At 38.9% G+C, this 27,398-nt stretch overlaps 1 protein-coding gene across 1 annotated transcript; it reads right to left on the bottom strand.

The window, feature by feature from the left end:
* Nucleotides 1–3,419: 3,419 nt before the first annotated feature.
* BORCS7 (BLOC-1 related complex subunit 7) lies at nucleotides 3,420–12,104 on the bottom strand. The gene is made up of 5 exons (XM_010970975.3): nucleotides 11,890–12,104; nucleotides 6,268–6,330; nucleotides 6,120–6,163; nucleotides 5,133–5,153; nucleotides 3,420–4,322 (listed from the first exon to the last, which is right to left on the bottom strand). Exons 1-5 carry the CDS (start codon nucleotides 12,025–12,027, stop codon nucleotides 4,271–4,273), a joined length of 318 nt encoding a protein of 105 aa, XP_010969277.1. The 5' UTR covers nucleotides 12,028–12,104; the 3' UTR covers nucleotides 3,420–4,270.
* Between the last annotated feature and the right edge of the window lie 15,294 nt (nucleotides 12,105–27,398).

Below are 27,398 nucleotides of genomic sequence, written 5' to 3' on the forward strand. Positions count from 1 at the left end.
ACTTTGCTAAGTTCATTTTTAACCTCTAGTATTTTTTCATCAACTTACTTGTTTTCTAGGTGTCGTCATTTCATCTTGTAGAAAAAAATTTTAATCTATTTTTTATTCCACTCCTACACTCACATATTTTATTTCCTTTTGTGGTTGTAACAAGCATTTCTATTCATCAGGATAGTAAGGAGATAATGGGGTTCCAAGTGAAAAGATATCCAAGTGGAAGATTTACTAAATTATTCTAATTTTTCAATCACATCTTCCAAGAACAACCTTTCTAGATGTCAATTAGTTGTTAAATATTAATAGGAAGGTGTTGTATTTTGATATGTTTAACAAATTAAACATATGGAAATGATCCTTGTTGGAATATTTTTATAGGGTAGAATATTTCTAACTATTAAATGTATAAAAGTAAGTTTTTATAGATATCTGGTTTTTGGCAATCATTTAATGGTGAAAACACTCCCAAGTATTAGTTTTCAAAATACCCTCTCCATAAAATTAATTCCTTTGGAATAGCAGTCGCTTTCTCATTCACTGTTAAAATGGTATCTTTATCTTGAAAGGACAGATTAGTGGGAGGTTAAGGAAAGCACTCTATCATTTTCTACTTGCTCACTTGTGGTTGCTTTATTATAATATCTTCAATCTGTGATTATTCACAAGAATTATTTGATAAGCCTTAAATCCACTTAACCACACACAGATAAAACTGCAATGCAGCAAACCACCATCAACTTAAATTGAGTTATTTCCAGTTTCCCCTCAGCTATCTAGTGTGCAGAGCTGATTTTGGACCAAGTTGCTTTTGACCATCATTCAGTCTGATTGGTTAATGCCTCAGCCACAGCTTTTTTCATTTTTAATATCACCCCTGCTTAATGATAGGTATGTCACATAGTCTCATATCAAGCCATATTTTAAATATGAGCAAAAGCTGATTTTCTCTTTTTAAGATAAAAAATAAGCATACATAGATATTTTCCTATTTTCTCTCCTTACCTCCAAGGATGGCCTTGTGCACATCCTACCGTGGAAGCTACTGGTCTGACAATTCCAGGATGGTCCAGAAAGGCAGATTTTGATTCAGTACACAGAACCATCTTTCAAGAAGTAGAGCCTTCCAAAATGGCCAGCATCCCTAAGTAAAGGATTCTCCAAACATTAGAAGCATTCAAGCAGAAGCTAGACAACCAGCTGGTTGGACTTACCAGAGATGGCCTAGCAGGGGTAAATGGATTGGATTCATTACTTCCAAGATCCTTTCCTTTATATAATGTTAAATACTGGAAATGACAGCACCCTTGTTTCCATTTTTAAGGAAAGTAATGGATAACAACGAGCTCGACCAGTAGTCAAAAGACCTACCGTCAAGCTCAGTGACCTCAGGTAAGTCATTTAATCTCCCTAGCTATGCTTTTTCATCTGTAAAACATGGGGCCAGAATTTAATCACTTGTATGGCCCCATATAGCTCTAATATTCTGAGGTCTTATGATTCTTTCTTCTAAAGCATACTTCTAAAAAGATTTTTTTTTAAGTTTTAATTAGAAATAGAAATTGAATTTTTTCAAATGCCTTTTTGGTGCATATTACAGTGATATACAACTTTATTGTTTGTTATTAATGTAATGTGTTTTGCAGCAGTTAAATCAACTTTGTAATTCTGGAATTATTTTAGAAATTCTTCCAAGTATTTCTCTAATCAATTTTTCTAAGATTTTATTAGTATTTTTGCATCTATGTTCATAAACAAAAATCTCCTAAATTTCTTTGTTATCTTGCTTTTTTATTTTTTTAATGAAAAATTCCATTTGCTTCAGCAAATGAATTGGGTATCCTGCTATTGTCATCTGTACTTTGGAATGTATTTGGATGTATATACTTTGGATTTGTCCTTTGATAGTACGGAAAAGTCTCAGGAAAGCCATCACAAGCAAATGACATTTTAATTGGTTATTTTTGACAATTTGTGGATTAAATAAATTTCTCATAACCAGACTGGACATATTCTCTTTTAAATGTCAGTTTTATAACTTATCTCTATAAGGAGACAGACATTTTGATACTGGTAATTAAGTTTTTAGCATCAAGCTGACAGATAACTCCTTTCAAATCTAATTGACCTATTTCATATATCTCCAATTATAAATTTACTAATTGTACTTTTACAACTGAGCTGACACTTTACCAACTTAATCTATAAGAAACAATTAATGGTTTCATATATTTTTCAAATTTTTGTCATTCATGCTTGGTTTTTTTTTATTTCATTTTGATTTCTTTTGTTTTTTCTAAATTCTAACCACAAATCCCTTAAAAAAAGAAAACATGTATTTCCAATCTTATCCCCAATACAGAGGTTTTTTTCTTTATAGTACTGTTTATCATCACATAAATTTGCTTGCACAGAATTTGAATTTTCATTATTTTGAAATTATCCTCCAACATGTCCTCTATAACCCAGACATTACTTAAGGAAGTATTTTTTTGTTTCCATGTGTTTGATCACCATTTAATTCTACACCTATTTCTATAAGAAATAAACTGTCACATTATGTACACATTTCTGCCTCTTCTCACATTTCTGCCTACTTTTCTTTCAAGTATCTTGGCATTACGTGCTTTAAAATGACTAATAAGTACTACTAGGTTTTCATTTTTTAATATAAATTTCATCTTTATTTACCATTAAACTTTTGACTGTGAAACTTATTTTATCAGATGTAATGTAAGTAATGACTGCTTCTTTATTATTTGTTCAGCATGATGAAGAAAACATAGACTGTACCTTTAATTTTTTTTCATCTTAAATATTTCTTTACTTCTTATATACTTGGATGGTTGAACTTTGTTTTGTTTTCTAAACTGGTGACTTTTCTTTTAATCAGTCCTCGGATTTTCTAAGTAGATAATCCTACTGTATGATAACAATTTTGTCTCTTCGTTGCTAACAGTTACGTTTACCTTTAATTTCTGCATTAGGCATGGCTTCCAACAAAATGCTGAATAGAAACTCTGACAGTAACATTCTTGGATAATGCATCTAACATTTTACCCCCAGTATGACGTTTGCTGTAAGTTTGCAACTCTTCTTTCTTAAGGTAAATTGAGCCTGTTTACATTTACTAATTGTAATAAATGTTTATAGAATGAATGCATAAGTGAATTCCTTCATACCTAATTTGTTTTTACCTTAAGTTAATGTGCATATAAATAATGAGGAATAAATGCAGTCTTATATGATTAGTCAACGTGATGATAAACAATTTGAATTAAACTGAACTTATACTTGCCTTTTTTTTTTTCAGTAAAAACACCATTTTCTTATGTCAGCTTTCTCACAGTACCTTAGTAAATTAAGAACAGAATGGAGTCTCATTTTAAATTCAAACAAAGTGAAGACATTCAGACTTAACAACAGACAGTGGTAATGACATTTATTAAGATAAATTCAATGAACATAGGTAAACGTCTACAAACGTAAGGTTTTCTCCATGACCTACACCACATGACCCTACACCAAAAGCACTTACAGTAACTCAACTGCGTTCTCATTTGGCAATAATGTCATACAAGTGAATTTGCTGATGACTAGCAAAATTACAAAATGAACCCAAGGCCAGTTAATCAAGAGTTACAACAACAAAGAAACTCTAGGAATGAAGGTCAAGGCAGGAGGTTGCAGCTGGACAGATATGATACCATTTGCCAAATTTTCATTTAAGGATTTGCTACAACAACAACAAAAAATAAGTATCTTCTCTTAGTTACTAGAGAAGAATAGAAAACAACAGGTATTACCTTACACCATTCTGTGACCACAAAATTAAAATACCTCCCGACTGTCTGATTAAAAGAAAAAAGTCTTTAAAAGAATAGTAATCATTCTTATATGTTCACAATAGAAGCTCCATGTCTGAATTTAAAACATTACTCTGTATTTGCTTAAGAAACACATTTAGACAATATGGCTTTTGACATATTAAAGTTCTATGGGAAAAACTAAGATATGCTTTAACTTTGCTTTAATATCAAACTAATAGAGCAACTAAAAATTCCAGAAGAACATGGGTTCATCTGATTCAAGAAGTGCTTCCAAAATTCAATCACCTAGCTTCTTTTCATGTGAAACTGTTCATTGTCATAGATCTTTTCTAATTTATCTTCTGGAGAAGAAAATGGAAAATCAAACCCACAGGACAATGGTTAGGTAAGATATTTCCTCCTCAGTGTCAGGCAAAAAAAGTGCTTTTGTCCTCTTACAAGCCATTCTATTTCAACAGATGATTCAACTGGTCCTGTAGATTTGATGACTGCTCAACACTATAAATTAGAATAGAGAAAAAAAGTTTATCTGGAATGAGCACTGATGACAGCTCATTGTCATAGCAACCCTCTATGTAATCATACTTTCTTTTGGCTTTGAATGTAGAGGTTATTGGTGGGGTCAATTCATTGTTGGGTGAAGAGACAAGAGTAATCCTCTACATTCTTTGTATGCAATGGTTTACTGTCCCTGCAAGTCCAATTTCACATGTTCTCTCTAGAAAAAGAGAGAGCTGGATACTGCAAATGAAAATATAGTTGATGCAAAATAAATAAATAAATAAATAAATAAATAAATAAATAAATAAATAAATAAATAACATATCATACAAATTATTTGCACAAAGCATATTATATGCATAGTTCTGTTGAAGCTAAATCAAAATTTATATGGGTCCACTAGGGCCCCAGACATGTTTAAACTATGAAGAAAAGGTTTGTAAAGCAAATCAGTAGTGTAAACAATATTTCAAGGGACAGATTTAATCCACTTAAAAAAAAACAAGGCTGCTTAATGACTTTAGTATGTTTACTCTACTTAATGAATAATACCAATGTGAAAGGTTTTCTATCCCTTAAGGTTGGTTTCTACACCCTATAACTTTTAGAAAGCCTTTACTAGCAGTGAATTGACTTATGGTATGCCTTTGAAATATTCCTTGTATCCCCAATGAGCTATCCTAGAGCACAGGTCAATATAAGGACATATGTCAACCAGAGTTGTATACTGATCCAAGGCCCAGCAGTATAATTTCCCCCACCCTGCTACAGTTGGCCCCCAACTCCTCTACCTTTGGGGTTACTTACTTCTTCTGAATAGCTTCTTGCCTAAATCAGAAAAGGAAAGAGGAAAATAAACATAAGAAAATCAGTGAAGTAGAAGTTATGGCCATATATACATATATCGGCAGAACAAATTTCTAGCTTGTCACATTTTAGATTTCTGTCCATTCTATCCTAAGACTGTGCTACAATATCTGCATGCAGAGTTACTAGAAAGATGGATTCTAAACCTAAAAATGTAATAATACTCTGTAAGAGTGAGAGATGTGGTCCAGCAAACTACACACATGGCTCAAATTCAGTCTGGGTATGTGGAGTCAGACGGTCACATACCTGTTAGGTACACACCCAAAGAATGAACATTTATTTATTTAAATATCAAGAATTAAATTTTCAATCAGATATTCTTAATAGGTACATAAGTATAATATCAACTACATAAAATAAAAAGCAAAATGAAATAAGATGAAAAGCTAATTAAATTATCATTTTTGTCCAAAACTATGGAGAAGGGAATCTCTATATTTCAAAATCTCCCAGATGATTTCACCGTAGCTACAGCTGGGTTACATGTGAGAATGTCAGATACACGTCACAGCTATACGTGATTCCCCAGGGAAGGTACAGACGCTCCAGGAGAGACCCCAGGCACAGACAGCCAGCAGATACTGATTAAGTGCCTACTGGGTGCCAAGCGCTATGCCAGCACAGTCCTGGCATAAGCCCTGTCCTCACGGGATTTGCAGTCTCTCCCTCTGAGGGGCCCTCAAGTTAACAGTGAGGTTCACAAAAGGTGGTCCCTGCTCTGATCGCACCCCCTACCCGAATTTCTTCTGCAGTCTTAGGCATCTCTTCCAGAAGGAACACATCCTTGACCAACCCCACCTTTACTCCCAGCTCCTGCCTCCACAGGGAAATGTACTGAAACACAATGGCCACAAGAAGCAGCCTGCAGGAAATAATTTAATGATTTTGTAGCAAATTAAACAGTCACTGGACGGGCGTACTCACTGATATTGAAGATGTGTTGTTATTATTGCCATTTTTCTTAAACTCTGCATTAAAAACAAAACAAAAAGAGAAATAGAACATTTCACTTCCCTGGAGCCACACAAACTACGTTTATAAAACCCAAATCACAACAGAAATTGTTTCTTACGTCTTCTGAGTGCAAGATGGCATCTTCCTGTAGTACCATGTTTCGAGCTGCCTGACCTAGCAGCTGGAAGATAAAAAGAAAATGGTAATAATCAAAATCTCCCAACTTCCTGTAATCTTCTCTCTTCTGCTATTATACCACCACCCTCCCCCCTCCTCCGACTTTCCCAACCCATACAAATACAAACCCTCTGAATGGAATGGAGTATAATTTCCCATTTGTTCCTGTTGAAAATCCATTTTATGGTCACTATGGCTGTTCGAGCATGGGCTCGACATCTGTTCTGAGGGCGACTGTCTGAGAAATCAAGGGCTCCTGAACTGCTAAGCTTAGTATCAATCAAGTGCTGAGAGGGAAAGTCTGCCACAAAAAAAAAAAAAAAAAAAAAAACCCTCTGGCTCCACAAGCCCGGGGAGAACCTAACTTCTGAATCTTTAAAGGCAAATTTGAGACTTGGGGTGGTGTGAGAGGCATGAGAGAGTGGGAGTTGGGACAGGATTTTGAAGGACAGGAGGAATGTAGCTACTTATAAATGGAATGAGAGACAGAGTCGGGGGAAAAAAGGCTTGCGAAGGAGCTTGGACTGAGAGTGGGAAACTAGCTTTCGAAGGATGGCCAGCTGGAGCTGGGGGAGAGAGAAGAACGGAGAAAAGCGGAAGCGGATTTAGTGAGCTCACCCTGAGAACCAGAGAGGCTGAGCTCTAGCTCTGTTTCACTGGGCGGCCTGTGGTCAGGAGACCTGACTCAGCGCTGAGAGGCAAGAAGAGATCAGCGAAGGTTCCTGGCCTGCTGTTGCGCCTAGTCCTGGCAGATGTCAAGCCCAGCCACGGAAAGGGAGCCACTGTTAGGTGCGTCCCACCAACCTTCCCTGTTCCCTTGGGTCTGACAGATTCTGGTGAAAGGGGAACCGACGACTTCAAACCAACCAGGAACACCAGCACTGCGACAGCCTTCAGATTCCTTCCCCCAGAGCAAGTTTTATTTAGTTTTCTTTTTTCCCTTAACTGCACTGGGGATGGAACTTAGGACCTCGTGCACTTCAGGCACGCACTCTACCACTGAGCTCAACCCCCTACCTACTATTTTTAAGTTTGAAAATTAATAAAACTCTATGTGCTTCTAAAGGCAAAACAATAAAATAAGACCTTTCTTCCTGCCTCTTCCCCTCCCTGTTCTCTCTCCCCATGCATAAATATTTTCATTAGTCTGGGGCTTAGCACTCCATTGTTTATCAAACAACGGACATAGGTATATACTCTGCACCCCGCTCCTTACTTAAAGTGTAACCTCCTATGTACACTCTTCCATGCCCTGCCATTTTCACTTAAAAATACACACTGAGACAGCTCTGCAGCAATATATACTGAATCTCCAGGTCGTTCTTTTACAGATGCTGAGCCCTCCACTGGACAGATGTCCCATGAGGTTGTTCAACCAGTGCTCTGCCAAAGACTCTGGGGCTGGTCCCAGTCTTTTACTATTACAAGTGGTGCTACAAAAATACCTTACAAATCTTTGTATTTTTTTTTTTTTTTTTGCCAGCATTTCTTTGGGAGAGACTCAGAATCTTGATTGTGATTGCTGGATCAGAGGATTTTCATTTTGCTACGTATTGCCAAATTTCCTTCCATTAAGGTTATACTATTTTGCGTTCCCACCCTGTATGAGAGTTCCTGTTCCCTCCTTGTGGCCACTTTTAGATGGCCAACTCCAAACTCCAGTCGGTAGGGGATGGTGACTGTCAAACTGATGACGGAAAGAAAGGGTTCTAATAGAATCTTCCTCATTCGTTCAACAAATATTTAAGTGCTTTCGATATGCCAGTAAGAGACACAGCCCTGGTCTCAGAATACAGGGCTCAGAATCTGTAATTAGAAAGAGGACAAAGGCACTGCAGTACCTTGTGGTAAGTGCTGACAGGGAAGTGCTGAATGCCCTGGAAGCTGAGGGGCAGGGGTGTCTAACTTATACAGGGTAGATGCTCAGGGAAGGCTTCCTGAAAGAAGTGACCTCTAAGCTGAGACCAAAGGCTGGTGTTCAGAATTTTGAAGTGTAATTTTACAAAAAAGTGCCGTGATGAGATTTACTGTTTTAGAAGTGTGGTAAGCAGAATGGTCTAGATGGAGGACTAAAAGCAGGCGGATCGATTAGGAGAACACTGCAGTACTGTAGCCAAGCAACAGGAGTGACCTAAACCATAGAAGTGGCAGTAAAAGAAAAAGGGCAGCGGGGGTGGGTGGAAAGGAGAGTTGAGAGGCATTCAGAAGATAAACTTGATGGAACTTTGGAACTTGTGACTGCCTGGAATGCAAGGGCCGTCGTAATGTGGGGCCAAGGCCTCTTCTTTGGTGACAGATGTATTCACTGGCGTTGTGCATCATTTTTTTTATATCAACCAACCACACACATATCATCTAAGATGTCCAGTTTCGGTTCCTTAAAAATGGAGTAACATCTTGAATACACCTGTAAAATGATCTGAATGCTGAGTCTGTTTAGATTTCCCTGCCAGGCTTTTCCCACTGTCTTACTTATAATTAGCTTAATATCAGTTTTTCTTAGTACTTATCTTCAACAGTTACTTCTGATTTTCAACATAGTTTTCCCAGCAACAGCAACCCTTTTTTTTCTGCGCTCATCTTTCATCCTTTTCCGTATTGTTTCATGAAACAATGCAGTTGCAATATCAAGCACAAGTGCCTTACCCAGGTTTAGGAAAAAAACACAACGAACCCTTACCAAGCACACAGTTCAGCTGGAGGAGCAGCAGCGCAGGCACGCGTGAGAGGAAAGTATTAGCCACAAGCATTCAGTGTGCCGTGGACGCAAGTTCGTATGATTTCTGCACTTTGTGCTCCGGCCATACTGGCCTCCCTGCATACCTTACACACATTCCTATCTCAAGGCCTTTGCATTTGCCACACCCTTGACTTGGAATCCTCTGCCTCCAGATGTCCATATGGCTTGCTCCCTCACTTCATTCAAGTGTCTGCTCAAACGTCACCTCCTCAGAGAGCCCTTCCCTGACCACCCTATTTGGGGTACTCTCTCTTCCCGGCTTTATTCTTCTTCATAGCATTTACTACCACCTGATTTTTTGTGTGCTTCATTTGTCTGTCTGTCTCTTCACTAAAATGGAAGCTTTCTAAGTACAGGGACTTAGTTTTGTTTACCACCCTCCCCTTTGTACCTAGAACAGTTCCTGGCACACAGCAGACACTCAATAAATATTCGTTACGCAGATGGTCCAGAATGAGTGTTTTACACATGGGGATTGTCAGTTACTCAAACAAAATAGCTATGTGGAAACTGCTGACAAAAGAAGCAATGCTCTAGGGGCTAAGAAGGGTTGAAAATCAGTAAGAAGCTCCATTAACCTCATAGCTTAGTAAAGGAGATGACAAAAATCCATAGGTAATTTAGAAAAATGCAATGTGGTATGTGATAAGTGCCATATAAGAGATCCAGTAAAAAGACAAAGCTCACATTTGAGAAATGTGTCAACTCTATCCCAGAAAGTTGGAATGGTTTCGGCTTAACTCAATCCACACCACTTACTGAGCACCCTATCTAAATCTGCTACAGAAAAAGCCTATGTGAAAAATAAACCAGGAGGAGGAACAGGAAGGAGCAAGCCACATTAGGGCAGTCAGTGATGGCACTGTGGCTTTTTGGCCACTTAATCCAGCCAGTGGCCATGAGAAATGGCATCGAAGAGTGTGGGCCTAGAACTGGTCTTCCTAGGTTTCAATCCTAACTCTACCCCACCAAGCTACGGTGTGACCTTGGACAAGTGAAATTCTTCTCTATAAGAAAAGTACCTCCATTATTAGTGATAGTAAAGACTTAATGAATTAAACTACATAAAACATAGCAGTGTCCAGCACATAGTAGATGCTCAGTTAATTTATTATGATGATTATGGATGTTCAACACACACGGGTAGTTAACTACAAACACCATTATTTTCTGAAATTTGCATATTTATACCTTATTTTTCCCCAAAAAGATTCATGGCAATCTATCCAAAACTACTACATAGGTACACATACACACACACACACATATTTTAAAAAAAAAACAGAAAAAGAATCTAAGACTCATGAAAAGGAGAAGGAAGTAGGTATGTTTACCACTAAAACTGACATAGAAACTTCTGTGCAACCAAGGCAAAAAGTGAAAAGCATTAAGTTGCATAATGCTTATTTGGTAAAAGGCAACATAACAATTCTTCAAAAGAGATAAATTTTCCTCTGACACTGAATCCTAAAATGAGTATACCATGTGGGCACCTCGTACAAAGCACATTTGGGATTGCCAGATCAGTGACTTCAACAATAGTATCATGGTAAATGCAAATACTTTCTTCATATAGTTGTTTCTTGTAGCCACTATCAATAAAAGCTAAGGACATAACATGAAAGCTCATTTTGTAAAGACAATTCTACTGGACCCTAAAGTAATATGAATAAAGCTGCTATGAACATTCCTATACAAGTCTAAAGACTTGTGGACATACTATGTTTGCTACTACAACTACACAACTTAATGAAATAATGTAGAAACTGATGAAATATGAGTAAAAATAAAGAGTGGGAGAGAGAGAGAGTTGTTATTCTTATGAAAACTAAGTTGAAAATCAAAGATACTTGTTGAAAATGAGTAGCTAAGATACACTGCTATTGAGTTAATTATGAGTAAGAAAATAGCCTACAGGGGAAAGTCACAGAAATCTAAAGACTGTACCTAGATTGTTTTACAAGTGTAGTCAAGACGTTTCCCACTTTAAAGAAACTAAACCTGGACATCTTAGATGATATGTTATGTGCATGGTTGGTTTATGTAACAAAATGATGGACACGTCTTCCTTTCTCCTGAGTGAAAACATAAGCATTGAATGGCTGGGTCATTAGACCCATTTTGTTTGTCCAGTCACCTGTCAATGGGCATTTGGGTTGTTTCCAGTTTGGTGCTATTATGGATGAAACGTGCTATGAACTTGTACAAGTCTTTGGTGGGCATATATTTTCATTTCATCTAGGTGAAAAGCTTGCTAGTGTGAAAAGCCATCAAATAATTTCATTCATAGAACCAGTCAGAGAATGATAGGGGGAAATCAGGGCAAAGGAGAAAGCTAGTCTAAAAAACAAGAGATCAAGAATGTGGCCAGAAAGACAAGTCATCAAATAATAAATCCTGGACAGATAATGCAGAGAAGTGTGGGAGGAATCTGGGACATTGAGGGCAAAACCACGCAGAATTTAGGGGCTGAAAGGGACATATCTTCAGTAGAGACAACCCTGAGAAACAAATGAGGAATTCGTTTGGACCACTATCTCACCTGTTGTCTGCGGCAATCTCTGCTTTAAGTCACAGATTCCCATTATTTCGTTTCTTCCCCATCCCACTCCCTCGTAGGACCTCGTAGCTCGTAGGACCGCTACTCCTACCTACAGAAACTACACATCCCAGAATGCAACACCGTCCTCCGTGAACAAGCTCTCCTCTCGGTCATCAACTCATGGACTACAATTCCCAGGATGCAACGCGACCCCCTTCCCACCGCAAGAAAGACAGGAGAGTGCCGGGATATTAGGCCCGGAGAGTCCACTCCCAGCTCACCTCGGAGCTCCGGGAGCCCTTCAGCACCTGCTTGGTGAGCGCGATTACGTCAGTACCACAGGTGTTCACCTTCTCCGTGAGAAGCCCCTTCACGGACTGACCGAATCGCGCTTGCGAATCTGGGGTTCCAGCCGCCATCACTGCAACCAGTGAACACGTCCCCACGGGCGACGGCGAGTCGTCGGGGCCAAAAGAGCTGCAAAGCGAGGGTGGGGAGAAGACGGTGTCTTTTTTCCTACCGTGGGAAAAGAAAGGAACGCATGCGCCTAGCAGAGGTTACGCTTTGCTAACTTTAAATTCATTTAAAATACTCAGTTGATATCCTGAAGAAGACAGGGCCCAGGCAAATATCCCTGGAAGGGATAGAGGACAATTTCAGTAAACTCATGGTTTAAAATCAGAAAGCCTGGATTACAGTCCCAATTCTGCCGTTTAGTTGTGTGACGGAAAATTATTCAACCTCTGCATCTTGTGTTCCTCATCTGTAAAATAGAATGAATAATGTTAAAGTCTCCAGAGGGTTATGAGAATGAATTCAGATCATTCAATTCAATTTTAACAAACATTTCACGAACGAGATACCAAACACTGTACTGCGCTGAGGACAGAGAAAATAATGAGATGCAGTCCTTGTCTGTAATGAACTCCCAGGCTGGGGAGGCATGTAAACAAATTGAAGAACCAGGAAGAACAACCCAACAGAAAAGCTGGCAAAGTCCACAAACAGGCAATTAAAAAAATAAATAAAATAGCCAATAGATATGAAAAATGCTCAACGTCTCTAATAATTTTTAATGATAAATGACCTCGTTGTTCTATCAAAATCAAACTGATTATCACCTTGAAAAGAATTAACATCTAAAGCGTTTCATGTCGGTCTTTTTCTATTTTAGCTAATGCACAGGAGAGATGAGAATGGTAAATTGGCAAATTTTGTGTAAAATCACCTAAACGCAGTATCAACATTATTTTCATTTCCAAGTGTCTTGGACTTCATATGTCTCTGATTCTTTAATTTAATTCTTGTTCTTAATCAGCTTTATTGAGGTGTAATTTATGTTCAATAACTACATTCTTTTAAAGTGTACAGTTTGATAGATGTGACAGATGCATACACCTGTAAATCACCACAACTATTAAGATGCAGAACATTTTCATCACCCCCACGAGTTTGGAAGTGCTCCTTTGTAGCCCATCACAACAACTGATCAGATCAGGCAACGACTGATCTGCTTTCTAGCACTATAGTTTAATTTGCATTTCTAGAATTTTATATAAATGGGATCATACAGGAAGTACTTTTTTTGGCCGGGCTTCTTTCTCTCAGCACAACAATTTTGAGAGTCATTCACTTAGTTGTGTGTATCGCTAGTCTGTTCTTTTTATTGCTGAGAAGGATGTCCATTGTAAGGCTGTATCTCATTTTGTTTATCCACTCACCCGTTGATGGACATTTGGGTTGTTTCCATTTGGGGGCTATTATGAATTAAGCTGCTATGAACATTCATATATAAGTCTTTATGTGAGTTGTTTTCATTTATCTTGAGTAATATCTAGGAGGAGAGTGGCTGGGCCGTATGGTAAGTTTAACTTTTGAAGAAACTGCCAAACTATCAAAGTTGTTTACCATTTTGCATTCCCAGTGTAGGAGTCTCCATAAACGACACACGCATAAACTTAGGAAAAGATTGATTGTTCTAGAGCCATGGTAACAAGTAGTCATATGTGGTAGATAGACTAGCCAGTGACAGCTGGCTTCCATAACACTATCTCCTTGTGTTCATGCCCTTGTGTGATTCCCCTCTCTTACTTGTGGGCAGGACATGTGACTTGCTTCTAAACCAATAGTATATGCATAAGTGATGGGAGATATGTGATTACATGTACATGATTATGTGATTCTATTACATAAGATTGTAAGGCTCATCTTGCTGGAGTCTCTCCCTTTCTGGTCTTGAGGAAGCAAGTGGCCATGTTGGAGAAGTCCATGTGGCAAGGAACTGCAAGCATCATCTAGTCCCTGAGGGCTGAGCTCCAGCTGACAGCCAGCAAAAAAAATGAGGCTCTCAGTCAAACAACCAAAAGGAACTGAGTGCTACTAATAACTAGGCAAGTGGGGAAGCAGATCTTACCCATGTTGAGCCTCCAGATGAGAACCTGGCCCTGGCACACACCTTGATTTCACCCTTCTGAAACACTAAGTATATGGCCCAGAAAAGCCATTCTTGGATTCCTGGCCCACAAAAACAATAAAATAATAAATGTGTGTTGTTTAAGCCACTAAGCTTATGATACTGTTGTTACACAGCAATAGAAAACTGATATACCACCAGAACTTGTTTGAAATCTGTTCAGTTAATGACAGCTCACCTCAGTAAATCCCTTTTGCAAATCAAGCACTCAGGGTGTCCCGCACTTTTGAAAGTTACTCATTCAAGGACAGATTCATGCCAAGAATCACCCCTCAGAGTGCCAATCAATCAAGTAATAGCCTCCCTCCAAGTAATGTCCTTCTACAGATGATATCGACCCTCTTGGGTCTGTCTGTCAATCCCTGAAGTCCATGCTTCTCAAAAACTCTAATATGATCAGGTCTACTGTGCCTAGAGAGACTGCCTGCTCTCCTTCATTATAATAAACAACAAATTCAGTTTAATCTCTATTTTATATAGTGAGTTGTATTCTTACCATTGACAGCTCTAGAGATTCCACCAAAATCATTTTGAAGACCTTTACTTGGCAACATTCCAGGGACCTCAGACCAACACATGCACTCACTGGACCCCTTGTGCCCAAGCTCTGCCCTTTGATCACCTATCACAAGAGTGGATCTCAACAAGAATTTGAATTCTAACTAGTTTCATTGAGCTCATGTTGCTGAATTTAGTTTGTTATCCAACAATATGTAACCAAATAGATCTTTGTATAAGGTCATTGGGCTCAGGTCTTTGCATAAGGCAATTAGGTCTGGATCTTTGGATTAAGTCCTTAGATCTTTGGGTTTGGAGATGCACAATTTAGTTCTTAATTCTAGGCCTTTGCATAATGTTATAAGACCTTATTTTTTGGTGGTATATTGTTTAAGAAATATTTTTGTCATTAACATGATTATTCTGCTGCTTCCCTTGCTTTTACTCTTGTTTGTCTCTACATACAGTTATGTTTTGAGGGTTTTTCCTTTTTCCAGGGTTATCTTGTTTTATTGAATGTGTAAGGATTATATAGGAAGGGGATCAAGTCATAGGCAGATAGTCTCCAACCCAATCCAGGCTGGCCCTTGCAAGTTAATGGTTGAGGTCTGTTAGACTGGAGACTGGCTAATGTTACTGCATTTAGTGAACCATCCTTACATTTCAGAATAAGTCCTACTTGATCATGGTGTATAATCCTTTTAAGATGCAGCTGAATTCTGTCAGCTACAATTCTGTTGGGATTTTTTGCATTAACATTCACAAGGGATATTGGTCTGTAGCTTTATTCTCTTGTAGTGTCCTTATCTGGGTTTGATAGAAGGGTAATACTGGCCTCACAGAATGAGTTCCGAAGTATTCCCTCCTCTTCAACCTTTTGGAGAACTTTGAGAAGGATTCATGTTAGTTCCTTAAATGTTTGGTAGAATTCTCCAGGGAAGCCATCAGGCCCAGGGCTTTTTTTCTCCTGGGGGATTTTTGATTACTGATTCAATCTCCTTATTAGTTATAGGACTAGTTCGATTTTTCTATTTCTTCATAATTTAATCTTGGTAGATTTTGTGGTTCTAGGTTCCAGTTCATCTGGTTACCCAATTTGTTGGGATCCAATTGTTTACAGTATTCCAATCCTTTTTATTTCTGTAGAACTGGTGTTAACGTCTCCACTTTCATTTCTGACTTTGGTAGTGTGTGTCTTTACAGCTTTGTCCCCACCTCTTTCTGTTGTTGATATCACAAAATTCATCTTTATACATTGTGTGCCCAAGAATATAAGCTAATGGTTTTTAAAAATGCATTAGTCTCAAATTGTGTAGAAAACAAGATTTGGAGTGAGAAACCAAATTATAGTAATACTAGCTTTTACAGTAATTTTTTCTTTAAATTAGTTTCTTAAATCATGTAGAAAAGTATAGTTACAAACTATTGTTACGTTAACACTAGCTTTTATAATTGCCCATGTATTTACCTTTACTGTGATACTTATTTCTCTGTGTGGCTTCAAGTTACTGTCTGGTGCCCTTTCACTTCACAGGACTCCCTTGAGCATTTCCTACAGGACAGGTCTGATGGTCACAGACTTCCTCAGCTTTTGTTCATCTGGGAAAGTCTTGATTTCTCCCTCACTCTTGAAGGACGGTTTTGCAGGACATAGGATTCTCATTTGACAGTTTTTTTTTTTTCTCTTTTAGCACTTTGATTATTTTGGCTCACTGTCTTATGGCCATTAAAGTTTCCAAGAGAAATTCTGATAATCTTATTGAGGACTCCTTGTATGTGATGATCCATTTCTCCCTGCACTTTCAAAATTCTCTTTCTTTGTCTTTTGAAAGTTTGATTATAACATGTCTTGGGTGGGTCTCTGAGTTCTTCTTACTTGGAGTTTATTGAACTCCAGATGTTTATATTCATGTATTTCATTAAATTTTGGGAGTTTTCAGTCATCATTTCTTCAAATATTCTCTCTGCCCTTTTCTCCCTCTCTCTCTCTCTCTCTCTCTCTCCTCCTGGGACATCCACCATGCATGTGTTGGTCTGCTTAGTTTCTTATACTGTTTGCTTTTCTTATATCTTTTTTTTTCTTTTCTTCAGACTCAGTAATTTCCATTGTCCTATCTTCAAGTTCACTGAGTCTTTTGTCTGTTTAAATCTCCTTTGACTCTCTAATGAAATTTTCATTTCAATTATTGTACTTTTCAGCTCCACAATTTCTTTTTGGTTCTTTGGTTTTCTATCTCTTTATTGATATTTCCATTTTGTTCACACATTGTTTCTTGACTTTTTCCATCTCTTCCTTTAGTCCTTTGGGCATCTTTAATTTAAGACAGTTACTTTGAAGCCTTTGTCTAGTAGGTCAGCCATTAGGTCTTTTTCAGGAAAGATTTCTGATTTATTTTATTCCTTTGAACGGGTCATACTTTCCCAATTCTTTCATATGGCTTGTGATTTTTTTTTTTTTAATGAATACTGGACTTTTGAATTTACTGATGTAGTAACTCTGGAAATCAGATTTTTCCCTTCTCCAGGGTTTGCTTATTGTGATTATTGTTTGTTTTTGTTTTTAACTTGTAGATTGTCTCTTTGCTGAGGATCAGCCTGAGGTGTAAATTTAAGGCCTTCCCACGTCTTTTCTGAGTTTTTCCCTGGCCATGCACAGTCACTTTATAATTTTCTCCATATATGCAGTTAAATGTCTTCGAATGTCACAGTCTTTAATGCCTGGCTTGACACAGGGTGAAAAATGAAAGATGATGGGGGTGGGCTGGGGTGGGGGAAGTGTGAAAAGGGCTCTGGGCTTTTAAATCCCCTGGAGGTCACTTCAGCCAGGAGGGAAGGGGCTGTGTGACAGGGTCGGGAGGCACAGCAGCAATGGCTGCCCACATCCCTGTCTGCACTCTGTGACCAGAGGCAGCAGTCGGTCAGAGCAGAGATCCCCATTTGGAGGACAGGGTCCTTTTTGCCCACCTTAGCTCCCAGAAGCTGTGGGCAGCTGTTCCAGGAACACATGCACAATTGCCTGCCAGGGGGCTTGGGCTGGGGGCTGGGGGGGCTCCTACTGTGGTAAGAGCCGGAACTGACTGAAATTCACCACAGTTTACCATCTAAGCCTTCCCCTGGAAGTCACACACCTTCAGAGTTCCAAAATAGTTAAATCCGACAGATTCCACCAATGCAGCTGTTGTCTAGGTGGAGAGAAATCCCTGGTGCTTCGTAGATGGCCGTCTTCCCAGAATCCTCTCCCCAACTTAGTTTCTCTTTCTAATTGAAGTATAGTCGATTTACAGTGTTTCAGGTGTACAACAGAGTGATTCAAAGTGATTATACATATCTATTCTCTTTCAGATTCTTATCCATTATAGTTTATTATAAGATATTGCATTAGTTCCCTGTGCTATGTAGTAGGTCCTTCTTGTTTATCTATTTTATATATAGAAGAATATACCTGTTAATCCCAAACTTCTAATTTATCCCCCACCTCCCAACCTTTCCCTATTGGTAACCATACGTTTGTTTTCTGTCTGTCTTTGTAAAAGGTTACTTTGTATCATTTCTTTAGATTCCACGTATTAGTCATATCATATGATATTTGTCTTTGTCTGACTTACTTCACTTAGTATGACGATCTCTATGTCCATCAATGTTGCTACAAATGGCGTTAATTCATTCTCCCATTTTTTTTTAATTTAAATATTTTGGGGGTGTTAATTAGGTTTTTATTTATTTATTTTTAATGGAGCTACTGGGGATTGAATCCAGGACCTTGTGCATGCTAGGCACATACTCTACCACTGCGCTATTCCCCCACCCCACATTTAGTTTGATAAATACTCACTCATCAGACCTTAACTGGGTGCTTTCTTTCTCCCTAGCCATAATGGACATAGTGAAGGGCTTTAAACATGTGGGAGATACCACCTCTTACTGTAAGAGCACTGTCTCATAAGGCAGTATCTCAGTCATCTACTACTGCCTAACAAACCACCCCAAACTCAGTGGCTTAAAATAACCATTTTATTGGTCATGGTGCTGCAGCTCAGGGATTTATCACGGGTGGCTTATCTCTGCTCCATTGACGTTTGTTGAGCTCACTCATGTGGCTGTGTTCACCTGGTTGGGAAAGGGAAGAGGTGGCCTCACTCACGTGTCTGTGGCCTTGCTGCTGGCTGTCACCAGGAGTGCCACGGTTCTCTCCCCTGTGTCCTCTCTTGCCACATGGTCGCTCATCCTCAGGTCCTGTCTCTCTGCATGACCTTCTCTCCAGGAGGATAGGCTGAGCTTCTTTACCTGGTATGTGGTTTCCCAGAGAGAGTGGGCCTAGGCCCAGACTGGCAGGGCAGTCACTCGTGAAGATTCTGTGGATCAGAACAAGTCACAGGGCAGCTCAGTTTCAAGTAGAGAGGAAATAGACTCTACCTCTTGATGGGAGGAGCAGTCCTATGCCTGCAGGTTTAGGAGGAGTTGTGGGTACCTGCCTTTGAAGAAAACCAACTCAGGAGTCTAAACAGTTACCTTAATCAATATAGATGAAAACAGGTGAACTATAATGAAGTTCAAGTTGAATGTGAGATGTCCAGCACACCCCACTTCTCCCCTGTTAGAACATGTGCTCCACGAGGGCAGGGATTTTTATGTTTGGTTCATTGCTTTATTCCCAGGCCTGAGAGCAGTGAGTGCCTGGCTTTGTGATGGAGGCTCAGTGAGTATCTGTTGAAGGAAGGACCGTGGAGATGGTGAAAGCAGTGGTGGAGGAATTGGTGTAGGACAGCTTCAGCAGAGAGGGCTTCAGAGACAGCGTGAATCTGGAGTCAAGTCTTGAAAAAGAGTGATAAACATGTGTCGGTGTCTTAGAGATGGGGAGACCACAGTTACTCACTCTTTAACAAACATTAATTGAGTGCCTGCCTATGCCAGATGTGAGAAAGAGGGAAAAGCCCGTCACTTGAGGAAGGGGATCCAACATCTCCTTGTATGGCATAGAGAAGAGAGGGGTCTTCCTGGGATGGGAGTAGAAGGCTTCAGCATGAGTGGGCTCAGATGGGTCTGAGAAAGGAGAGTGTGACTGAAGCATGACTGAAGCTGGGCTGAAGACACCACTAAAGAATGATGGATGGGGGGTGAGTGAGAAGGTTGGAGAGCTTGAAAATACCAACCTGCAGGATGTATTTACTAGATAAGTGATGGGGATCGCCTCCTCTAAGTCCTGAAAGTGTTAATCACGTGATCAAAACTCAGTTTGAGAGAGTTTCTGATGATTTGGTGAAAAGAATTTTATATCAGTGATCAGGAGTGTGTCAATGGAAGGTCATTCATTATTAGGACAGGTGAATTAATTGACAGTGATTATTCACCTTACTATAGTTACATAGCTTTAGGAATTTACAAAGGTTATTGCCATATCCATGCCAGGGAGAAAAGCAAAAATACAAAATTATTAGTATGCAGTAGTATCTTCTTTTCCCCCCTCTGTCTGCCTCGGGGCAGGGATCTCTGCCCTTATCTGTGCTGAGTGAACCAGAAGAGGGGCAGATAAAGGAGTTAGAGGAGCATTTTTTCTCTGAGGAACAAAGGCTGACAGAGAGAGGACAAGGCAGGTTAGCTGGGGTGGAACTGGGGGAAGGCATCCCTGGCTCAATCCTCGAGAGGTGGGACTGCAGGGGATGGTGATGTGGGAAGGGCGTTTATAGTCCTGGTGCCCTGAGTTGTTAGGCCTCGTAAGAAGCCTCCTAGAAGGAATTGCTAGGATTTGTTTGGTGATTGTTTTAAGTTTCTTGTTTTGTTTTGCAGGGACAAGTTCTTTCTTGACAGTGTTGTTAATCGCTGTGCTAAAACTGGCGTCAAGATGGCCCAGTCTGTTGTGAACGTTAGCTTCTTTGGTTCAACATTAGGTAAATAGGAGTAATTTTCAAGTCCCCCTTCTCTGAGTAACTTCTGTCCATGTAGACAAGTAAACCACTGGCAACATGTCAGGATGAGAAGGGGAAACTTCCATTATCTTCTTGGTCATCTTGAATAGCTCCTGAAGAAAATTACTCACCATTCAGTAAGTAACTTTAGATAACATCTTATCTAAAAATTTAGCTGTGGTCTTCCATTTTCTTCCCTCTTTTTCTGAGGCTACCTTAGCAATTTTTTTTTTTTAATTGAGGCTTGCCTGGTATATGTCAGGGAAGAAAAAAATACGTGGATTCTTAGTTGAAGTGAGTTGTGACTAAGTACACTAAGAAGATGAAATGCTAAAGATACTTCGGGGTTTTGTTTAATATCCTCTTCGTTCATTTGTTAAACTCTGGGGTTCCTGGTTCACTGAAGGCAATTAGTGATGGTGTGAAGAGTGTCATTTAAAATGACAGTCGTGACAGTCCCTTACATTTCATGTCCATTGAGCTTTCAAGTAGACGGGGCACAAGGCCAGTCAGGGAGGTGAGGAGAGAACAAGTCCAACTCCCAGTCTAGAACACTCCACACCGACCGTTTATACTGGGGTTTATAATGCAGAGGAACAATCTTTAGTGTAATCTCGCTCCTCTTCCTAGCCCTTCCCCCTCTTTGATCTGTGAGGCGTGAGGGGGTGTCTCCATCCCTTCCTTAATGTGCAGAGCCTTGAATGGTTATTTGAGGGTGTGGAGCTTTAAAGTTCTTTGCAGAAATGTACCTTCTTCTTTCTTGTACCTCATCCTCCAGCCAAATGGACAACTTGCATTATTGTTGGAGAGTAAGACCAGATCGCCCTTTTCAAGACTGAGGTCTGTCAGGAAAGAAGAAAACTCTCCTCTACCCTTCTACGTTCTTCTGGCTGGTCTAAGAACTAAACTGACACTGAGGTGGGAAGCCCCATAAAAAAGGCTGGCAGGACCCCCAGGCAGGGCCACTACTCTCCTGCCAGCACCATCAGGTTCCCTGGCCCAGCGATTCTATCCCACTTTTTGCCTCTGAAATGGCTTACTTCTAGGAAAGTGGAACTTACTCCTAAAATTCTATTGGTTCCCTGAGCTAACTCCTGATTGGTCCATTTGTAGTACTGTATTTGCACGGAGGTCACTCCTGATTGGTTCTCTCACTCCTGATTGGTCCATTTCCCTCACTCCTGATTGGTTATTTCTCTCTTGATCGGTCCATTTCTACAAAGCTTGTTCCTAATTAGTCAACGTTTGTTATACCTTATTTGCATATGATGTTGCAAAGTGTAAACTGGCAGCTGTGTAAACCTACAGATGGGGTCCAGAGCTTGGAGTGTTAACTCTTCTGGGCCCGCTGCTGTAATAAACCTGAGTTCTCCAACTCTCCGAGTGCTGCATGGTCTCTTGCCCAGATTCAGGTTGCTGTCACAACTGAGCTGTAACACCGAGCTGTAACACTGAGCTGTAACACACTTTTCTGCAACAACATGAGATAGATTAACAGGAGAAAATCAAATTTAACCTCATACATACGGGAATCCACACACTTGAGAGGGTCAGAGACAGAAAGGTAAAAGGAGGTATATGTGCCACCCTGAACTAAGGAACAGGATAGAGCCTGGGGCTTCCAAGGACGGGAGGGTCATTCAGAAGACAAGCAGAGCAGAGGTTTGGTAATTAGATGTTTGTTCTGCCATGGGGATGGGACCACTTAGACAAATTTTATTTCTGGTAATTACCTTTTCTGGGAAAAATCCCCAATTTAAATTCTTCTAGGTAGTTAAGAAAATGGCAGGTGTTTCTCTGGAAACTGCAGGGTCTCTGTTGCCTTCAGGTCAAACCAAGCCTCATGCAAAAGAAGCCCATTTGGCGGAGGCTGTTCTGAACCTCTTCAGAACCTGTTTTTTTATTTTGCATTGTGAGCCCAGGAAACTTTAATTTTGAAAGAATGTGTCTTTTTTCTTTACTTTGTCTCCCTCATGAAATCATTTCTAGCTAAACTGAATGGAAATAATTAATGGAAGAAAATAAAACTTACATTAAAATGGATTTTTGTTTTTATAAATTCTTTTGGATTACTTCTTCACTTCCTTTTTAAATTGTGGTATATGATCTCAGGATTTGAACTGTGACATCTAATTTTCTCCATTATGCTGATCTCCCACTTTTTTGTACTTGTTTTGCTCAACTCTTAGAATTTTGATTATGTTATCTCTTGAATTCCATTATGTAATAAAGCCATGCTAACTTGAAATCGTTGGAGTAGTGGGAAGGCCAGTCTAATTTAGATTAAAATCTTAAATACAGTATGTTTCAAGGAATGTTGTATTATCACTTTTGTCTATATACATGCATTAAAAACTTAAGTAATGTTACTTAGCATGCTTTGTAAGGAATGTGCAATTACCTGAGCCTTTGTTTTGGATGTAAATGGATACTTCTAAGTACCTGAGGCTACTCTGAAGGAATTCTTAATAGTTGAGCCAGTCACCCTTAAAGTCTTGGTTATACTCTTATTTAGTGAACATTTTATTTTTTTTCTCATAGATAGGGTAAAGTACATTTAGCTCAGCTACATGAACTATTACATTATTAATAAGCAGAGTGGAGCTACTAGGACTTTTTTAAGAGAAACTCTACGATGCCCTCCATGTACCTGTGCATTTACATGGCCATTATACCTGCCATATACATACTGCTGTATGTACATCTGTAATCCCTGAGCAGAGCACGTATTTGTGGACAATAGAGGAAATGATTTTCGGGTGTAAACTAGACTAAGCTTTCTGAGGGCAGGAATCGTGTCCCTTGGCATTCCTCCTCCAAACTAAACATATTTGCCAAAGGCTTTGCTCTGGTACCCACTTTGGTGGAGGGGGGAGTCTTTATGAGGAGCAGCTCCAATTCCTTTCTGCCTTTCTGTTTGGGTGCTGTTGAATGGGGGGGAGTATGTGTCAGGGGGAGTGTGTGTCCAGGGGAAGGCAGGGAGGTTGGGCTGCGCACTGTCTACCTCCTTGTGAGTGGGAGTGTGATTCCTTGCCTGCCCCTGATCCTCTGGACTCGCCACATCATAACTACAGTAGTTAATAGCAAGGGCTTTGGTATCAGCCCTGAATTTGAACCTCAGTGCTGTCTTTTGCCAGCTGTGGGATCTATCTTTAACAGACCTAGTTAATCTCTCCAAACTTCAGTTTCCTGACCAAGAAAATGAGGATCATAATTACATCCTCACCAGATACATGTAGTCTAGGAAGGACTTTTCATTTGTTTGTTAGGGGTGAGGTAGCTAAGTTTACTTATTTATTTTTCAGAGAAGGTACTGGGGATTGAACCTAGGACCTTGTGCATGCCAAGCACATGCCCTACCACTTGAGCTATACCCTCCCCCCAAGGAAGGACTTCTGATAGTGGCAAACAGATGATTCTTGCCCTACAAATGGGTGGATCAGTTTATCTTCTACCTCGTACAACCAGCCTTTCTGAAAAAGACCTTTTCAACCAAAATTACATTTGGCCCTCTGCAACCACAGGATCAGCAGCTGTGGATGTAATCAACCTCAGATAGAAAATATTCATGGAAAACAAATTCCAGAAAGTTCCAAAAAGCAAAACTTGAATTTGCCTTAGGCCAGCAACTATTTATATGCATTCACATTGTATTAGGTATTATAAGTAATCAAGAGCTATTTTAAAGTATAGAGGAGGATAACATGTAGGTTCTATGCAAATACTATGCCATTTTATGTAAAGGACTTGAGAATCCACAGATTTTGATTCCCATGGGGGTCCTGGAACCAATACCCCATGGATACTTGAGGATTATTTTTTAAATTTTGAAATGGTAGCCTTATTTTTTACAAATTAATTAAAATGTAAATATTTGAGGGGGAGGGTATAGCTCAGTGGTAGAGCTCATGCTCAGCATGCACAAGGTCTTGGGTTCAATCCCCAGTACCTCTATTAAAACAAACAACCAAATAACCTAATTACTCCCCCCAGAAAATGTAAATATTTTAATAAACTAAGATTTTTCAGCAATCAGATGATAGGTGTATGACTGATGTCCCAAGATGAAAAGCAAAATGTACAGCCAGACTGCAATGTGACTTGGACTATTAAATCAGCACCTGAGACTACTGTCCAGCTTTGTTCATGATGGTGCAGAGTCAAGTTCTCAAAAAGAGTTTGATTAGCCTAACTCAGTCTGAGAACTGATTCCTCTTCAAACATATCCTTCTTTTCCAGTCAGGGTCACAAGACACAAATGCACAAACCATGGGTGATGTCAGATGAGTGTGGGAGGCTATGATTGACATCTCTAGTATAGAAGTCATCCATTTCTAAACTCTAGGAGGGTCAAGAGCAGTATCTATTTCTTAAAGGTTGATAGAAAACATTGGTAGAAAAATGACCATTTAAAAAAAAAGATTGAATATTGATGATAGATAAAACCTTGAGAAGGGTGAGATCATCCAGGGAGAATGTAGATGGAGAAGGGCCAAGGACAGACTTCTAGGGAACCTTGAAATCCATGAGATGACAGTGGGAACAAGAAGAGGAACAAAAGAATTACCAAGAATGCAGAGCTATGTGATATTTCATATTAGAGGGTTTAAAGACAATGAAAATAATCAATAATGCTAATGGAGAGTTTTTATAAGAGAAGGTCTGAAAGCAGCTACATGTAAAAGAATGAAATTAGAACATTTTCTAACACCATGTACAAAAATAAATTCAAAATGGATTAAAGACCTAAATGTAAGACTGGAAAACATGAAACTCCTAGGAGAAAACACAGGCAAACACTCTTTGACATAAATCATAGCAATGTTTTTGGATCTGTCTCCTAAGGCAAAGGAAACAAAAGCAAAAATAAATAAATGGGGCCTAATTAAACTTAAACTTGCTTTTGCACAGCAAAGGAAACCAACAAAATGAAAAGACAATGTACTGATTTGAAGAAAATATTTGCAAATGATATGACTGATAAGGGGTTAATATCCAAAATACATAAATAGCTCATACAACTTAACATCAAAAAAAAAAAAAAAACTCAATTAAAACTTGGACAGAAGACCTGAATAGATATTTTTCCAAAGAAGGCATATAGATGGCCAATTGGCAGATGAAAAGATGCTCAACATTGTTAATCATTAGAGGAATGCAAACTAAAACCACCATCACCTCACATCTGCAGAATGGCTATCATCAAAAAGATCACAGATAACTAATGTTGTCAAACAAGTGTTGGTAGGAATGTAAATTGGTTCAGCCACTGTGGACAACAGTATGGAGGTTCCAAAAAAACTAAAATAGAACTACCATATGATCCAGCAATTCTATTTCCTGGGTACATAGCTGAAAAAAAAAGAAAGAAAGAAAGAAAAGAAAACACTAATTTGAAAAGATACTTGCACCTCATTGTTCATAGCAGCATTATTTACAATAGCCAAGACATGAAAGCAACTTAAGCGTCCATCAACTGATGAATGGATAAAGAAGATGTATACTTGGAATACTATTCAGCCAGAAAAAGAATGAAATTTTGTCATTTGCAACAACATGGATAGACTTGGAGGATATTATGCTAAGTGAAATAAGTCAGACAGAGAAAGACATATGACATCACATATAGGTAGAAACTGAAAAATAAAACAAACTAGTGAATATAACAAAAAAAAAGATTCACAGATATAGACAACAAACTAGTGGTTATCAGTGGGGAGATGGAAGTGGGGAGGGGCAAAATGGGGGCAAGGGATTAAGAGGTACAAACCACTACGTATAAAATAAGCTATGAGGATATATTGTACAGCACAGGGAATATAGCCAACATTATATATGGAGTATAACCTTTACAAACTATAATAACTATAAATGCAATATAACCTTTAAAATTTTTGAATCATGTTATATACTTGAAACTAATATAATATTGTACATCAATTATACCTCAATTTTTAAATAAATAAATAAGTATAGAAATAAATAAATGAAGGTCTGAAAGACAACCGATGGATTTGGCATTGGGTGGGGTCAGAGGCTAAACTGTAATGAGTGTACAATGAATGGAGAATAAGATAGAGACACAAGTGTTTATTATCTTATTCTAAAAAGAAGTCTGATTGAAAATGGGAGGAGAGAAATTAAAGGAAAATTAGAGGGGACCATTACATTAGTGGAGGATTTTAAAATTTTAATTAGGGTAAAAGTCTTGAGCATATTTGTCAGCTGAGGAGAAGGGGCCAACAGAGGATGAACTGAAGATGCTGGAGGAAAATGATAAATGAAACAAGAGTCTGTAGGAGGTCTGAAGGATCAAGGTCAAGAGTGCAGTTGGAGGCTTCAATTTTTTAAAAAAAATACATTGTTTAACATAGTCAGTTAATACAACTTTTATCTGTTCTTCTCTTCCCTTTGTCTTTTTCTTTTTTTTATGTTTAACTCAGCTTTGAGATGGGTAATGCATTCACATGATTCAACATTTTAAAAGGTCCAAAAGCGTAGGCACTGAAGTCTTCCTCCCACCACCACCCTACCCCTAGCTTCTTCTTTCTTTTTTTAATTTGTTTTTGGAGGGGAGCAGGTAACTAGGTTTGTTTGTTTGTTTTACTGGGGATTGAACCTAGGACCATATGCACGCTAGGCATGAACTCTACCATTGAACTATACCTCCCCCCCAACATCTTAATTCTTAATTCTTCTTCCCATAGACAACCAAATTCATGAGCTGCTTGTGAATCCTTCCAGAGATACTTTATGCATACACAAGCAAAAAATTTTATATATATATATATATATATATATATATATATATACACATACATACATATACACACACTCCCTTTTTTACACAAATGGAGGCATTCAATACATGTCATTCTTACTTTTGTTTTTTTTAACCTAACAATATATACAAGAA

This window comes from Camelus bactrianus, chromosome 11, assembly GCF_048773025.1.
Source record: "Camelus bactrianus isolate YW-2024 breed Bactrian camel chromosome 11, ASM4877302v1, whole genome shotgun sequence".
NCBI lineage: Eukaryota > Metazoa > Chordata > Mammalia > Artiodactyla > Camelidae > Camelus > Camelus bactrianus.

Excerpts from the sequence above, each read along its gene's own strand:
- BORCS7 (XM_010970975.3), bottom strand. The coding sequence starts at position 12,027 with ATGGCGGCTGGAACCCCAGATTCGCAAGCGCGATTCGGTCAGTCCGTG. Across the intron at positions 6,164-6,267 it reads CCATCTTGCACTCAGAAGAC|AGTTTAAGAAAAATGGCAAT; the intron begins GTAAGAAACAAT and ends TTTTTAATGCAG. Across the intron at positions 4,323-5,132 it reads CAAGAAGCTATTCAGAAGAA|TGTTGAGCAGTCATCAAATC; the intron begins GTAAGTAACCCC and ends TCTAATTTATAG.